The sequence below is a fragment of the Andrographis paniculata genome, unplaced genomic scaffold, assembly GCF_009805555.1.
Source record: "Andrographis paniculata isolate CXL003 unplaced genomic scaffold, ASM980555v1 Contig62END, whole genome shotgun sequence".
NCBI classification, from domain to species: domain Eukaryota; kingdom Viridiplantae; phylum Streptophyta; class Magnoliopsida; order Lamiales; family Acanthaceae; genus Andrographis; species Andrographis paniculata.
Genome location: NW_026137598.1, coordinates 4,312,881 through 4,330,387, shown reverse-complemented (window position 1 = coordinate 4,330,387; position 17,507 = coordinate 4,312,881). Strand labels below are relative to the sequence as shown.

The 17,507-nt window shown below is 33.1% G+C and overlaps 2 protein-coding genes across 4 annotated transcripts; both read right to left on the bottom strand.

Annotated features, from left to right (window-relative positions):
- Positions 1-3,505: 3,505 nt before the first annotated feature.
- On the bottom strand, positions 3,506-6,433 carry LOC127260966 (phosphoribosylamine--glycine ligase). Of its 2 annotated transcripts, none has more exons than XM_051289052.1 (5): positions 6,069-6,433; positions 5,428-5,807; positions 4,807-5,337; positions 3,969-4,392; positions 3,506-3,871 (listed from the first exon to the last, which is right to left on the bottom strand). In XM_051289052.1, exons 1-5 carry the CDS (start codon positions 6,367-6,369, stop codon positions 3,819-3,821), a joined length of 1,689 nt encoding a protein of 562 aa, XP_051145009.1. In that variant the 5' UTR covers positions 6,370-6,433; the 3' UTR covers positions 3,506-3,818. The 2 variants fall into 2 exon arrangements, with proteins under 2 accessions (XP_051145009.1, XP_051145010.1); XM_051289053.1 differs by having other exon boundaries at positions 3,956-4,392; positions 6,069-6,432.
- Positions 6,434-9,876: 3,443 nt separating this feature from the next.
- LOC127260906 (shaggy-related protein kinase kappa) lies at positions 9,877-16,207 on the bottom strand. Of its 2 annotated transcripts, XM_051288955.1 has the most exons (14): positions 15,990-16,207; positions 15,712-15,771; positions 14,575-14,802; positions 14,397-14,489; positions 14,256-14,315; positions 13,863-14,135; positions 13,049-13,123; positions 12,205-12,261; positions 11,996-12,136; positions 11,849-11,899; positions 11,521-11,616; positions 11,035-11,118; positions 10,843-10,945; positions 9,877-10,436 (listed from the first exon to the last, which is right to left on the bottom strand). In XM_051288955.1, the coding sequence occupies exons 3-14, from the start codon at positions 14,719-14,721 to the stop codon at positions 10,348-10,350; spliced, it is 1,269 nt and encodes a 422-aa protein (XP_051144912.1). In that variant the 5' UTR covers positions 14,722-14,802; positions 15,712-15,771; positions 15,990-16,207; the 3' UTR covers positions 9,877-10,347. The 2 variants fall into 2 exon arrangements, with proteins under 2 accessions (XP_051144912.1, XP_051144910.1); XM_051288953.1 differs by lacking the exon at positions 15,712-15,771 and having other exon boundaries at positions 15,990-16,204.
- Positions 16,208-17,507: the final 1,300 nt, after the last annotated feature.

Sequence of the window (17,507 nt, the reverse complement as noted above, 5' to 3'; positions counted from 1 at the left end):
TGAAGTAATCACCTTTGGCAGGTTTCGACAAAAAAGAGATTTCATGCCTAGATAAAACTTATGCAATCATAATGAAAACACCTTTGTCAGCTCGAAGGGTGTGTTTCTTTTGAGTTTTTATCCAGTTTTTCGTTATTTAGACCTCATGTTCCCCAAATAAATATATATATATTCTCTTAGAAACAAACATTATTTATTATATCAATAGCACAAACCTTCAAACCCATTCAAACCAAAAAGAAACACTTTTGGTGTGTTTTGGGAATATTAAAATTTTGAGATGAAATTATTATTTGATATGATATAAATAGATGTTTAATGTGATGTTTTGAACAAAAAATAATTTTTAATGTACTATATTAAACATAAAACAAAGATATGATGTGATAATTTTTTAGAGGGGAAAACAAACAAAGAAGAAAATTTAGATGAATAGAGAAAACACGGGCTGAAACCACAACACACAAATCCAATTACCAGATTTCTTTAGTGGAGCAAGAGTGAAAATTTTCCGGGCATAGATAATTCAAACATAAAGTGGAGCAATAACTTGGAGCCAATGGTAAAAACAACTTAGGCATTCTCCATGTAAATAGAAACAAATATAAACAGATTACCTTAGCCTCTAAATGCAACTTGAAACTGAGTCTCTCGTGCAAGCTTGCAGAGGAGAGACCTGACGACTTATTCTCAAAGTCGAGCTGACACTACGCCATTTTGATGAAATTTCAAAGAGCCGAGCCCAGTAATTAGCAGATGAAGTTGCCATCTAATATTCAGCCTTCTGAAAGCAACAGACATTCAGAAATGAAAAAATGAAAATTCCTTCCTTCTGCGATTGCATGATTCCACAATGAACAAATAAAGATAAAGCATATAACAATAATATGACATAAACACCTGATTTTGCACAGATTGCCAGTAATTTTGGACCATGACATTAACCATTAGAATAATGACTACCTAGTTCCATAGCATCATTTACAGCTCAAGTTTGAGGAAAACTCACCAAGAACTACCAGTGTGCAAATGATATGAAAGTTGTGTAGATAATAAGAAATAAAATTGAAATAATTGGCCATACAAAAGTTGGAGAAACCACATTATCAACTAATATTGGAATCTATACCAAAGAATCAGAAGGTAAACCCACCCTAACAGATAGTACAGAACCAGTAAAAATTAAGCTCCTGGTTGTCAAATGGAATAGAATATAACCCTTCGGGTCATTGAACCCTAAAACTTCACTGGTATCACTCAGATCAATACAATCAATTACAGAACCAAACAGCTTAAATTCTAAATATCCATGGCAGCCGACATTGAAATTGATAACGGAAAATAATTCGAAATGAATGTGTGATCCTACCAAGCCTCCGACGAAACCGCGAAAGAAGAAGACGTTACGACGAAACTGTCCTGTCTTGGCTGCTATGTCCGGATGATCGGAGATGATCTGGTCATCTGGGTTGGCCGGCGGCTAATCCACTTCATTCATTTGATTGTTCCGTAACAATACAGGGCCTTTGTTTTGTTTTTTTTTTTTTTTTTCTTTCAATATAGGGCATTTTTTAAGTTACTCTTAGGGTGTGTTTGTTCGGGGAAACAGTGGATTTTTCATCCTATTTTTTATTTTCCAATTTAAATCCTACTCAAAATCCAAACTTCCAACAAACACACCCTTACAAGAAAGGTTTATAATTTTGTTTCCGATAAAAGTTTTTGAAGTAAAAACTAATAATTAAAAAGTATTGTATGATAAAATCTAAAAAACAACAATACAGTAGTAAAAAAATTTAGGTTGATTACGTGTAAGCTATGGTGTAATGTAAAATTACACCGTATGAAAAGTAAAATAAAATGCAAGCCACATTTCGGTTCTCAAGCGAAAGGGGCGAGCGGATTCTTTCAATCGACCACCACCCCGGTCTATCCAAACTATCCTGGAGCCCCGAGGTATCTCCAGTACTAACGTCAATAAATTTTCTAATGTTGACAAGGGAAAAAGTGTTGCGCATGTTGGCACAACTCGAAACCCACAAAAGGAATATGTCCATGGCAAGAATTCCCGAAACCGTGAAATTACCTGTTTTCGGTGTCAAGGGAAATGGCACTATGCCTCTGAGTGCCCGAACAAGAAGGTCATGATCTTGACGGATGCGGGTGAAGTCGTCACCGACGATGAAGGAGATGTAGATGGTGAGCAAATTGTTGAATGTGAGGAAAGTACTGTTGAAGAAGATGATGAATACTCCAAAATCACGGTGGTAAGTCTGCGGTCTCTTAGTACATTTCAAAAGGAGGAACCAATCCAAATGCAAAGAGAGAACATCTTCCACTGTCGTTGCAAAATCGAAGGCAAGATAGAATCCGCTCGCCCCTTTCGCTTGCGTTGTTTCTCCAATAAAATCGCACGTTGGAGCAATTCCGACAAGTCAACATACGGGTGTAGGTCTAGAGTATCCCTCAAATCTCGGTTGATTCCACTCATGAATCGAGCCATGGTTGCTTCAGGATCCTCCACAATATCAGCTCGCACCATGGCTGTCTCAAGCTCTTTGTAATACTCATCTACACTTCTATTACCTTGAGACATTTGTTGAACTCGTTCGTGCAGCTCCCTCCTATACCAGGATGGTACGAATCGTTTCCTCAAAGCCTTTTTGAGCTCATCCCATGTGGTGATCCGGGCCTTCCCTTCTCGCCTTCGTTTCGTTGACACACCTTGGGTAGATTTGAGTATGGACTTTATTTTTGGGCTACCTCGTACAAAAGGAGGTAAGGACTCTATCATGGTTGTTGTCGATAGGTTTTCAAAAATGTCCGGTCGCAGATAGGGCTTGGTGACAAGGTTCAACTTTTTGACCAATGTCTCACTAACCACATTGGTGCAGCTTCCGTTATCAATTATCATGCTGCAAATCTTGCCTTCGATTTTGCAACGACAGTGGAAGATGTTCTCTCTTTGCATTTGGGTTGATTTCTCCTTTTGAAATGTACTAAAAGACCGCTCATCATCTTCTTCAAGAGTACTTTCCTCACATTCAATTAACACTTATTCCATTTATTTAATTATTATTCAATTTCGAATTGTTTGACACCCGTTCATTCGTTGGAGTTGGCCAAGCACATGCTTGTAATGTAGTCTAAAAATGATATCTATCAAGTCAATAAAATTGAAGGAAAGAACTATGTAAAATGATAGTGAGTTTATTGGCTAAATTATGGGATTCTTCTCCATAATTTTAGGCATCATAATTTACTCCATAATTTTAACAAGGCATCATAATTCATCCCAAAAATTTTGCATATTTTTGTTACTTTTATTTATTTTTCTTTATTTTTCCATATTTTTTCATTCATTATCTCTTTTTATTTGAGTAATTTCCTTCAAGTTTATGAATTAATTTCGAGCTTTTACTTTATTATAGCATTTCTAACCTTAATTTCTAGCAACACTTCGCTATCTTCATATTCACTCACATATTCAGGTCCAAATTGACTTGAGATCAAGAAGTAGTAGCGACAGCAAATTTTCACGTTATTAAAAAATAATTAAAATAATAATAATAAGAAATAAGAAATATATCCAAATTGTGCGTTGCAATGTCTTTCCTGTAACCCGTCCTCTCTCCCAAAAAAGAAACAGCCATCTCTATCTCCCTCTCTAAACTAACTTTTATTATTGCAAAAAACACAATCGGAAAATTGCCAAAATGAAGAAGGTCGAGTTCTTACCAAATTCTAAACTGAGCTGCTGTCCCAACAAACAAGATGTCCCCTTCTGCCCGTAGCTCATTTAAAACTCTGGGCTATTGTTACCCGAAAACCGGATCTGGATGTATAGCTGCCGCTGCCCGACCATTTTGTCCTGAATGGAAACACAGATTGTCATAAAAAACCATGTCGATAATACAAAGTTGTGACAATGTATGTATCTATATATCAATCATACATTGCATCTCAACCTTCCATCACCACTTCCACTTCTCTCTGAGGCGGCAGCAGTGCTCTCCACCCAATATCCTGCCGGTAAAATCCCTCGGGCCAGTTGATTTCCTCAACAGCTTGGTAGGCAGCATCCCGTGCCTCTTCAAGATCCTTACCTATGGCAGTGATCCCAAGAACACGCCCGCCGCTCGCAATGTAGTTCCCGTCGCCGTCGAGATCCGTGCCGGCGTGGAATATTTTAACACTTGGTGCCACTACCTCTGCTTCGTCGATGTTGCGAATGACCGTCCCTTTCTTGTACCTTCCCGGGTAGCCCTTACTGGCCATCACCACAACCATGGCTGATCCGTGGTACCAATCTAGAGTTACGCCGTTTAGTTGTCCTCTGCAAGCGGCGAGTAGCACTTGGGCCAGGTCAGATTTCAATCGAACCATGAGTACCTGTACGAGAATATGATGTAAACATAACTTGCAAAGATGTAATTAGGATGCTCGATTTCTTGATAATTGATGACAATGTTATTTTCTAGCATCACGGAAGATCTTTGTTCTTCGGACTTCAACTTAATTTGCAGAATTTAAGAGACTATGATGTAAACATAACTTGCAAAGATGTTAATTAGGATGTTCGATTTCTTGATAATTAAAGATAATGTAATCTTCTACCATCATGGAAGATCTTTGTTCTTCGGACTTTAACTTAATTTGATGTAAACATGACTTGCAAAGATCTTAATTACTATGTTCGATTTCTTGATAATTAAAGATAGCTTTGTCTTCTAGCATCATGGAATATCTTTGTTCTTAGGATTATAACTTAATTTGCAGAATTTCAGAATAAGAGTATGAACCAACCTGGCACTCTGGATCGCCAAATCGCACATTGTACTCAATCAATTTCGGTAATCCAGACTTCTTCTCGATCATAAGTCCCGCGTACAAGACGCCAACAAATTTGCAGCCTTCAGCAGCCATTCCTTTCACAGTCGGGAGAATTATGGACTTCATAACAACAGATTGGAGTTCCTTTGTCAAGACAGGGGCCGGAGAATATGCCCCCATTCCACCCGTATTAGGTCCTGTATCACCATCGCCAACTCGTTTATGGTCCTGAGCAGATTCTAGAGCTATGGCATTTTCCCCATCGACTAAAGCAAAAAATGACGCCTCCTCCCCTTCCAAATACTCCTCGATCACAACACGACAACCAGCAGACCCAAAAGCATTATCCACAAGCATTGATTCAACTGCTTCATACGCCTCCTCTGTTGTCATAGCTACGACAACTCCTTTCCCGGCAGCCAAGCCATCTGCTTTGACAACGATAGGCGCGCCTTGCTCCTTTATATATGCCTTTGCATCCAAAGGATCTGAAAATGTTCGATACTGCAAAATCAAGTACAAATACAAATAAGTGAAATGACAAAAGCAGTACCAAGACTCGAGCATGGTAACTAAAACAAAGAATTGTTGCACCTTAGCTGTTGGAATATTGTATTTGTCACACAAACGTTTCATAAAATCCTTTGATCCTTCTAGGGCAGCTGCTTCTGAAGACGGGCCGAAAGTAGGAATCCCGGCTTTGACAAGATCATTGGCAAGGCCGGCAACAAGAGGAGCCTCCGGTCCAATCACAACCAATCCAATTTCCCACTCAAGGCAAAAATCAATCACAGTTGAACTCTCTGATACATCGAGGTAACCGACACAAGTTGCATCGCCGGAGTTGCAAATCCCGGCGTTCCCAGGGGCACAAAACACAGCATCAGTAGAAGGAGCTCTTCGTAGGGCATAACAAAGGGCATGCTCCCTCCCACCTCCTCCGATTACCAATACAGATACTCTTTCCTCTACAACTACAAGCCAATTACAAAGAGCAGAGATTAAAAAAAAATGTTATGAACAGATGTTCAGCAAATTCATTGCACCATTAAATTGTAAATACAGTGAGACAAAAGCAGCAAATTCAGGTAATATGTATGAAATTAGAATGCATACAACAAATTACACAGTTAACGTAAGCTATGATAGCACAAGAAAACCTAATTTCTTGTATATTTTTAAGCAAACAAACACAATGAAATGAAGTGTACAAAAGCTGAGATCAAATTCTTCACCAGAAGCAGAGGACGCCCCGTTATTTGAAGCAAAGCATTTGAAAACAGGAAAATCTGATCGAGAATAAACTCCTCCATCCCCAAATACGTCCGAAAGACGGCGAGAACTCCGGCGAACTCGAGACGAGCTGCCGCGCCCGATGCTCAGAGCGCTCCGATTGAGTTGGCCGCTAGGGAAACAGCAGTTACTGAAATTGTTTACCTGAAGAGATAAAGTAGAAAGGCGATTATGAGTGGCGGAGCACTCCACGGCAGCGCCGGTGCATTTAGCGGCGAAGCCCTGTGAGAAAATGGACGCCATGGATTCTGTACAGAATCGCTCGAAAGAAATCGTAAATAGGGTGAGAGTTATATTATGTTCTATTTGCTGGGGTGGACCGGGTCCGATTATTCGCTAATTTTTAGGGAGAGCAAAACTTCCGATATCTCAACTTAAAAATAAATAAAATAATAATAAGAATTATTAAAATTAATTATTATTTTTTTATTTTTTTTTTTTATGAGTTTTATACTCTCTTCCTAGGTATCAGTTGTTTGCTTTTTGTAAATAGTTTTTAAAATATTAGTATCATATTGGAACGTAGTATTAAAATAATTTATTAGTATTGTGTGATATAATGATATTTGTGTAATATATTGTAAATGATAAGTACATTTGTAAAGTAGATGATATATTTACTAAAAAAAATAGATATTTTATTATGAAAATGAATGATTTGATATAATAAAAATTCAAATTAATTTAAAATTCGAAATATAAGCATATATTAGTACTATTATTTATTATAATATTTAATATTTTAATAATAATATAAAACTCATAATTTTTATATTTTATTTTTTTGTTTATCAAATATTTTTATATTTTTTTATGTTTTTGTTAAATTTTTATTAAAAGAACACATTTATTATTTTATTTTAAAAATTAAAAATTAGAATTTATGTAATCAATAGTTATGTAATTAATATATGCATATGTATAATAGCAAATTTATTTTTTAAATTTAAATTTATTATTTAATTTTAAATTTAATAGATAAGTATTATATATATACATCATAGTATCATATTATTAATAATTTTATCAACTTTTATATTTATAAAATATTTATTGATTATGTTAATTATAGTTTGTTAAATATGTTAGTTATGGTATATTAATTATGGATATTTATTATATATTTATTTTAATAAAATATCAAAAATAAAGAAAAATAAAATAAAATTGTATAGATTTATTGAAAATTTATATATACACAAATATATTTGAATAAAATTATAAGAACTCAATTAAATCATCAATATTTATATTTTTATTTAAAATAAATGAAAATTTTTAATTTAAATGAAAAAATAGGAATAATATAATACATATATTATAAATAAAAATAAATCAGTTTTATTGTTATGTTATTATTAAATAGAAATTAATATATAAATTATTTAAAGAATAAATAATAGAAAAATATCTATAATATACAAAAGAAAAAAAAGAAAAAAGAAAAGTTATACTATTAAATTATTTATACAAAGTATAAAACAATAACAAAATAAAATATTATAAATAAATTATACTTTAAACTATTGTATCATTTTTCGATTAGATACAATTTCAATATTTTCGAACTAACTAAAATGAAGGAAAAAAAAAATTGTATTTGGTGGCGAAAAAAAGAGAAACGTTTTCAAAAAAACTGTGGAAAAACTCACAGAAAAAATATTTTATGAAAAAATAAGAGAATTACAGAACAAAAGAAGAGATTAAAGTGTGATAAGAAACTGATCTTGTCGTGTAAAGGCAATCTGCATAACACAAAAATATAATTAATATTGCAAATAAAAATAAATCCATTTTTAATTTTAATTTTATTATTAAATATAAACTAATATATGAATTACCTAAAAATAAATAATACAAAAATATCTGTAAACACAAAATTATATGAAATTATTTATACACAGTACAAAATAAAAATAAAATAAAATAATAAAATAGTATATTATACATTAATACGACGCATCATCTTTAGATTAGGTGGCGTCACAATATTTTGGAACTCCGATTATTAAAATGCACGGAAAAAAAAAACTATATTGGGTGGCGAAGGAAAATAAAAATGTTATTTAAATATTAATCAGAAACTCGTCGAAAAAATATTACCGAAAAAATGAAGAAAATTGAGAGAATGAAATGATGAAAAGTTGATGTGTGATTGAATTAGGGTGAAGATATAGTCTTTTATAGACATTCAAATGAGGGTTGTCATTAAATTCGTCATTAATGCCGATGTTATTGATCGTAATTGACGTCTTTAATATATGGTTACTTCCAATCATAAACGTTCAGAATTAATTTTACTCATAATAAATTTAATTATGTTTAATATAATTTTATTATTTAAAAAGATATGTGTTAATTACAAATATAATTATAATTAATCTGCATGTTTAAAATAATTTTTTTAAAATTAGTTATAAAATTAATAAAAGTTTAAAAATTAAAAATTTATTTTTTATGAATATAATCAACATTAATTATATATTTTGATTAGAATATTACATTAGTTTTAAATTTATTAAAAATTTCCAAAATTTTAGAAATAATACTAATTCATTTTTAATATCATTAATTAGTATTATAATTATCATTAATAGTATTATTATTATTAAGTATTATAATTATCATTAATGGTATTATTATTATTATTAAGTATATTGTTATGGTATATTAATCATGAATATTTAAACATAATTTTGATAAGTATACATTTATTTATATAAAATTTCTTTCTCTCTTAAATATCATTCATATTAAATATATTTTATTAAAAATTTGATTATACTTTTAATCAAATAGATATTACATTCACACTTATATTTTCCAATAAAATAATAAAATTTTTATTTTATCATATTAATATGTTCACATCAAAATTTTTAATTTATTTTTTAAAAACATAACTATTAATTAAATATCAAAATATATTACTTTTTATTTTTCATATTATTTTTATTTTTATTTTAAGAATAAAATAGACATTATTGTACTCAAAAGTCAAATAAAAAATCTATTAGTGTACGGAGAATTGTCGTGTCAGATTGTCGCCGACTCTAACCTCAACGGTATTGTTGATTATATTTATCCCACCGGAAAACTTGAGGAAGCTTCGAATGGTGCTATTATCTATCTGATCGGCGAGGCAGGAGAACAAGTTATATACGATGATCACTTCACTAATTGGGAATGGAATTAAAACTTAACCTTCTTCACAAGCCCACTCAACACTACAGTTGGCAATGGATCGATTCATGCCCGATTGATTATTTTAAACTAAATCAACCCTAACTTGACCCGTTTATTATTGTGTCGAATTCATATCAACCCGTATATATAATCGGGTTGAAATCCTTAATCTAAACCCAATTATTTCGTGTCGGGTCAGTTTTTATAAGCTCTGCTCGACACTCAACTCATACAAAAACACTCACAGAGAAAGGCTCACAAACAAGACTTTGATGTCACAATCACAAACCCTCTCAACCAAATAACCGAGACATACAATACAAGTAATTGCTCACAAGCACTTAAAATTCTATTCGGTTCGACTCGGGAATAGCTGTCAGAGTTGAAATGTAAAACCAAACCTACATCGGGTCGCTCCCCCTAAACCAAGCTGCCGCATTCTCAATTGACAAGATATCTTACAACTCCCTCCTCCGACCACATTTTTCATATTTGAAATCGACCAAATTAAATTAGACACACATAGTTTAAAGGATCCAGAAGTAAGCAGCAAAAGTGTCAATATACATACATCTCAAGCATTGTATTGTCCAAAAGGATAAGAAGCTTGTGTTATGTCATTATGTGGCAATGCATCGAAAACTTACTTACATTACATACACAAGACATATACGGGCAAAATTGAACTGAACTATACCAAGACTTTTTTTTTTCTTAAATCATTTTTCTCGGTTCATCTTCAACAACAAACATCAACTCTCCCCGTCTAGTCTCTCTTGGTATCAATCAAAAGAACTCACTCATAAATACACGCACTTGCAAAGAGAGCTAGTCCGTTCCCAAGACCATATGGTTTTATCATGTAATGCGTACACTCTTCTCTACATACAGTCCCGGAGTGGATGGGTGCACAAGCATATACGGCATGATACTCTTAAGGATGCTACGACAACAGTTTTTGTTTTTTGTCTTTTTTTTTTAACCCCAGATAATAGACAAACCAGACCTGTTGTGTGATGATATGCATAGTGGCTTTTAGGAGTGGAAAGCCATGAAGAGGTTCTGCCTCCTAGCATGCTCGGGTATGAGGCGGTTGACAGTTTCTGGAGGTATCCCGGAAAGCTCTGTGACATGGAAAAAACATAATAAATGATATAAAAAGGTATTCACTAGGTTATGCTGTTAGATTGATGCTTAATGCTCACAATTGGCCTCTAAAGTGTAAGGATTACCGACTTCTTTTGGTCCCTAAAATTAATCAATTGTAGTCCAGAACTAAAAATTGAGGCAATCATTGTAAATGCATTACACAGTAATCATTTCCTGTAATTCCCCAACTAGAATTATAGACAAATGACAACTAAAATCGACTTTAAAATATGTTCTACATTGTTTCAGTGGTCCGAAAATCTAACAGGGGAAGTGCAAAAATTTGAAGGGGTCAATAAGGGACAGAAGTGGCACAAGCAAGGAATTAGTTAGGGATTATTAACCCAAAGAATAGCGTAGCTGCAATGTAGTAATTTATACCTTGAGGTTTAAAATTAAAGAGTGGAGGAAGTGGACGGCCATTTGGAAGTCGGGTGTTGGGATCCCTCAATTCATCGAAGAACGGGTGAATACAAGCTTCCAACTGTAATACCAAAAACAGACAGGTGAATTAAGTCGCTAGTACTTTGAAGATGGAAGTTTGGATGGTATGAGGATTGAAGTTGTACTCACAGCAGTGCATCTTAGATTTGGAGAATACTGGAAAAACCGACACACCAAGTCCACTGCTTCTGGGGGTAGACGCTTCTGGAAGACCTGAAAAGACAAAATTGGTTAGTAAAAGTAAATTATGCATCTAAATGTGAGACGAATTTTGAGATGAAAATCATGATACAGTATAAACTGGTGGTCATGTGATATCATAACCAAATCCCAGCATTAATATTTGGATAATTTTCATTAAAAGGATCATAATGGCATTCGATTCAAAATCCAGCTGAAATAACATGTAGCAGTTAACTTTTATTGACATATACAAAGAACAAAATGGGACGGTCTACATGAAGCAAATTTCATGAATTATGTTGACAACTACAGAATCATCCAACTTAAAAGAATAAACATTTTGGCCACAATCAGAAAAAGGTGTAGAGTTTTCAGAATGGAAAACAAACAAACAAATCATACTGCCAAAGAAAGAATGCTATGGTAGCATACCTTGTGCCAAGGGTGGGGTTTGATCTGTGGAAACTTGAACTCAGTGTAGTTTGGGTTCATGCATTTGATTTCCTCTCTGGTAGGAGTTCCCAGAACCTGTAATATAATTTAATCACCACACAACTAAGGTTGATGTCGGCTGCAGGAAACTTAAACCAATGAAAGCTTTATATTTGTGTCCCAAAATCTTTACATGTTTGCATAAAGAAATTTTCACTCCCAGGAATATTTTTTGGGAAGGTAGATATAGTAACTTAGTGCAGTTTTACACCATGCCGATCATCAAATCTGAGGTAAAAAATGCATAAATGGTGGTGCCTCTGATCACCTTTATTATTTCAACAAGTTGATCCACACCGCTCTCTCCAGGAAACAAGGGCTGTACAACAATTTGAGGGAGACATGTCATGGACACATAATTGCAAAAAAGAAAAAAGTAAAGGGAATGCGAATAATCATCAAGGTATTGGACTACCTGTCCAAGAAGTAATTCGGCCATTACACATCCAGTTGACCATATATCAATTGCAGTTGTATATTCGGTGGCACCAAATATGAGTTCCGGAGCACGGTAATATCTCGAACAAATATATGACACATTGGGTTCACCTTTCACCTGAGGGCGCGATAGACATGAGCCACAGGATATCATTGAAAATGGGCCCATATTGTGCAAGGACTTACCAAGACTTTTGCACTTCCAAAATCACAAAGTTTCAGCTGATGCGTGTGTGGATTCACCTGCAAGTAACCCGGACAACTAAGCTTGTTAAAATTAAATGAAGCAAAAAGGGTAAAGAAACCTAACAAGTAACAAATCATTTCAGTCACATGTCTCCTTACACAGTTATACATCAATACAATGTCATCAAATGGACCTTCTTTACAATCATAAAACATACAAGTATAAATCACCGGAATGTTGTAATTATGATATATTGGTATTTGATTCACTGCATCATCTCTAAACATCAATTCTACATGAATGTTAGGAAACTGTGAAACATCAAAACTATCCTGGCCTTTTCTCCATATAATTGTTATAAAAGCTGATTCTTAAGTCATAATGCACTAATGCTCAAAATTGTCACTGTTTATTTAACAGACTTCCCTTACTTGCCTAGCCACGGAAATAATTAAATAAATGTATCAGGATTAATTATACACATTACAGCAACAGAATTATTTCGTGACAAGTCAAGCGAGGTTTTCTCTGAGAGAAATTGTCATATTCCATATCACTTCACAGACTCTGTGACATGATTTCATGCATGTTTTATTCCTACTTTCTATACAAACACCACTTGACTGTAGTAAAACCCCAGACAAAAACTGCACTTAGAGCCTTTTCACTTGTGTGTGTGTGTGTTTTGAATTTTGATGTTTTTGAGGTGAAATACCTTGTTGGATGTGATGTTTTGTATGGCAAATCGGTGTTGGATGTGATTTTTTGGAGGGAGTGAAACTGAGAGATTGAATAGTAAAAAAATGCATAGAAAACAAGAAGTTGAACTTGGATAATACTTACAAGTAGATTTTGAGGCTTGATGTCTCGGTGACAAATTCCAATACAATTATGTATGTAGGCAAGTGCTCGGCATATCTACACACATGACAATTAATTAAGAATGAGATTATAATAAAATAAGAAATCCATATTGTATAGGAATCTTCAAAACAGGTGTAAGATTCTAAAAAAATAAGTATATATTTGAATGCATTATTTGCTTCAAACAAGTATTCCAGTTAATATTCAATGAGATTAGTCCTCTTCAAACTGCAAATATATCTTCGTGTCTCCTACAATCGGCACCAATGTCTTCTCAAATTTGAAACATAACCAATAATGATAGAACTCTAATTTCCAATAATGAGTAAGCTAAAATATTGTAGTTGTTTAACTCCTATTTCACATTGCTATAAATATGAAAGCAGTCAATCTGTAAATAAAATCAAATCCCAAATATAGCTTTCAAATGATATCATGCCGAGCACACTAAAATTGGATGAAATCTGAAGTTGGGAGTTTATCTAGTAAACAAGTTGAGAGCTGTGTCATGCATGCTGATACAAGTTTAAAATTTTAAATGGGGTCAAAACCTAGAGTTGGAACATTAGAGAAAAAAACTGTAAACTCTACCTAAATGGGCATGGTTTTATGTTTATGTAACTCACCAACTAAACTTCAAATTAACTAACTTTATTATGAATGCTCGCTCCTCTTAATCAGCATAGTTGAACATTCTAAACAATAAATATATGTTTAGGTATTTGCACTAATGATGACCAGAAGAAGTTAGAGAAAATAAAATTAACATAATGTCAAGCAGCTCTGTCCACACCTGATACGTATAAAGTTTGACATATATCAATGGCATTCTTTGGTTCATCCTGCTGTATTGACGTGCAATGCGATTAACAGTTTCAGGAACATATTCCAAGACCAGATTAAGGTACAGCTCTTCCTTCTCAGTTTTTGCAAAGAATGAATGCTTTAGAGCCACGATATTGGGATGATCCAACATTTGCATAATCTGCAACTCCCTATTCTTGTAGCGCTTATCCTGAAGAACTTTCTTGATAGCAACTATTTCTCCAGTCTCTCTGCACTTTGCCTGAATAAAATTTTTAAAATCATTCAACAATATAACATGTAATGAGTAACAACAGCATAAGGTGAATAACAATCCCACATAGTGCAAATCAAAAACTTTAAAGTATTTCAAGGAGCTTACTTGGAAAACAACTCCAAATGAACCAGTCCCAACAACATGTTCTGCTATGTAACTAACAACCTGTCAACATGAGTAAATCATTTACCATTATCAAGAATCTCAGCAAGAGCATATATAATCACTTAAATGGACTCCACAGACCTGTTTGGTCTGACCATTTCGGCCTCCTATGGTAGTCCTTATGACATGACCTGTTTCAGCACCCACACCATCAACAATATCAGGTTCACTATCCTGCATAACAAAGGGTGCATCTGTTCAGTGTATGATTTTATTTTTTGGATGAATCACTTAACAGTTGCATAAGCTCAGAACTAACCCTATCATCATCAGGATCTGTCCTGTCCCTAAGTCTCATTTCCAGTATCTCCCTTCCCAGCCAGTCCACCGAACTAGATGAGACCTTGAAGCCATTAGCAGATCTTGAACTCCCAGCTCCTCCATGTCCTAGCCCCGCTGACGCCATAGGTAATAATGTATCAATCTATTAACACCCTCTCCAATCTTCAACAGTGTAACATTCCATCTCAATGAAGCCAATTTTCACCTAAAACACATACAAGCACCCATTAATCAAGACTTGCAAAAGGTTAATGATTCCTTAACCATCTAAACACCAAGTGCCTAATGCAATAAATCATCAAAAGCAACACTCTAATTTCCTTCATGAATAAACGTGTTCAATTATAACATAGGATATATATACAAATGAGAAAATCTAACTGAAAAGTAATAATATAGCCAAGGTCAGACTTGGGAACTATCATATAAAGTTTTAATACATGTCCCCACACAACATACACTTCATTGATGCATATATCTGTTAAAATCTCTCCTATTTCTAACAGTGCCGCATGCCATCTCAATGAAGCCAACTTTTACCTAAATTCATGCAAACATTCATTCAACCAGATTATCTCAAAATGTCAATTCTTGCGAAAAAGAAATGGCTTCATAGCCATCTTCAAAATAGTCACAAAAATCTCAATAAACCATCCAAACCAATACCCTTTACTTTGTCTGATTATCACACAGGATGAGAATAACCCAATAACACAGTGTAACTGAAAGCAAAAAATGGACATTTTTAACTCCAGAAATATCAAGTAACGCACAGAACATATATCCTCGCACAAATGCACTTTATTCGTTTCCTAACGCTAAAACTATGAATGAAACTCACAATTCTCCATAACACCACCATATTGTAACCTACAAATCCATCGTTTACATCAAAATACCATCACTCCCTAATTCCAAAAGCACAATAGACTCTAACGCTCCAAAAATCAGATCTAACCCTAAAACAATTTCGAAAACCTACAGGATTCATCTTCAATCTATCCAAAGCACACAAACCTCAGACCAATCCAAACTCAAACCAAACCAGTCAAGCACAAACGCAAAGAACCAAAAAAAAAAAAAAAAAAAACAAAGAAGATAAACAGCAACTAACAGGAATCAAATCCTCCGCAAATCCAAAGCAGATCACAAGCATTTGCCCGCCCGCCGCGGCCTCAACCCCAATCACCCACAAAAGAAAATTAATAATAATAAAAAAATAACAATAACAAATAAATAAAATAAATCACACCACTCCCGTAAAACACCACCACGGCACAAATTCAAAAGGGTATGAACAACAAAGTCGGAGATTTGGATTATATAAACACACAAACGAAAAAAAAAAAAAAAAGACGGATCACATTCAAAGAGCGTGCAGCCCACCCGTACCTTCCTTTTACCCTTTATTCCCTACTTTTCATCATTCGCTTCCTCTCCCTCACTCACTCCTCTTCTCTCTCTCTCTCTAACTCTCTCTCTCACTCTGCACATATATATATCTCTACAGTTTTAAGGCATAAAGTTTGCGTGTGTATGTATAGAATTGTACATAAATACATACATATAAATACATACATATATACGATTGATTGAGAGAGAGTGTGTGTGAATTGTGTATTTGAGGGTCTGTTTCTGAACTTCTTTCCCACTGAGAGTGACTGACGCACACAGACTTTCACTGCCCAAACTGTAGATTTATTTTTTATTTTTATTTTAAATAAAAATGTATTTTATACGTATCCAGGCTTTTATACAGTACTACGAGGAGCAGTGCACCTGGCGGGCCCCACCTGTTCTGGATTTCTTATAGGCTTTGACCAGTTTTTTCTACGTCTAATTTTTATAATAAACTAAAAATAATACTACTTCCTCTATTCTATAAGGAGATATTATTTTTTTTTATTTGTCTAAAAAAATATTATTTTTTAATTTAGTAATTATACTATATATTTAACACAAATATCATTAGTTTTTTATCGCATAATTTAATAGGTTTATTTTGTCTTTTTTATTATAAATCAATATAATACTCCCTCCGTCTCAAAAGTAAATATTCATTTGCTTTTTACACGTAGTTTTAAAAATATTAGTATTATATTGAGATATAGTAGAAATAAAGTATAAATGAATAAAATAACCTTATTAGTATGTATAATATAAAGATAATGATATTTGTGTAATATATTATAAGTTGTAAGGGTATTTGTAACGTTAGTTAGATAGTAGTACAGTTATAAAAAAATATGGATATTTTGTTATGCGACGGACTAAAATGAAAAAAAATGGATACTTTGTTATGAGACGGAGAGAGTACTAATATTCAAAAATCTACGTGCAAAAAGCAAATGTTACTCTTTTTACGAGACGGAGGTAATATTTTATTTCAAATGGACTATTTTGATTTTTGTCGTATATAAAACTAGCTTGTAATCCGTATGTATGGATTAGTTTTATATTAAATTATATATCGATTTAATATTTATAATTTATATTAATATAACATATTACTAGAATTAAATCAATTTAAAAAATAACATACACAATAAAATTTTAAAAAAAAAATAATTTATAGAAAGTAAGAATATCATCATAGATAACTAAAAAAAAATTCATACATAATAAAAATGGAACAATTACAATAAATACAAAAAAATTTACATGTTAAAACTTATCATATGTATAAATTTCTCAAAATTCTTTTAAATCAAAATATTCAAAATTTAACTTAATCTACCAAATTGAAAATCTATTAAAATATTATACTATTAAAAATAAAATCAATTTGAAAAAATATATATAATAAGAATGAAAAAAAAAATGATTTAGTAAAAAAATAATAATTAAAATAATACATACATGTTATTCTTTTTTGCTTCTTTGTGATCTTTTTTTTTATTATTTTTTTGT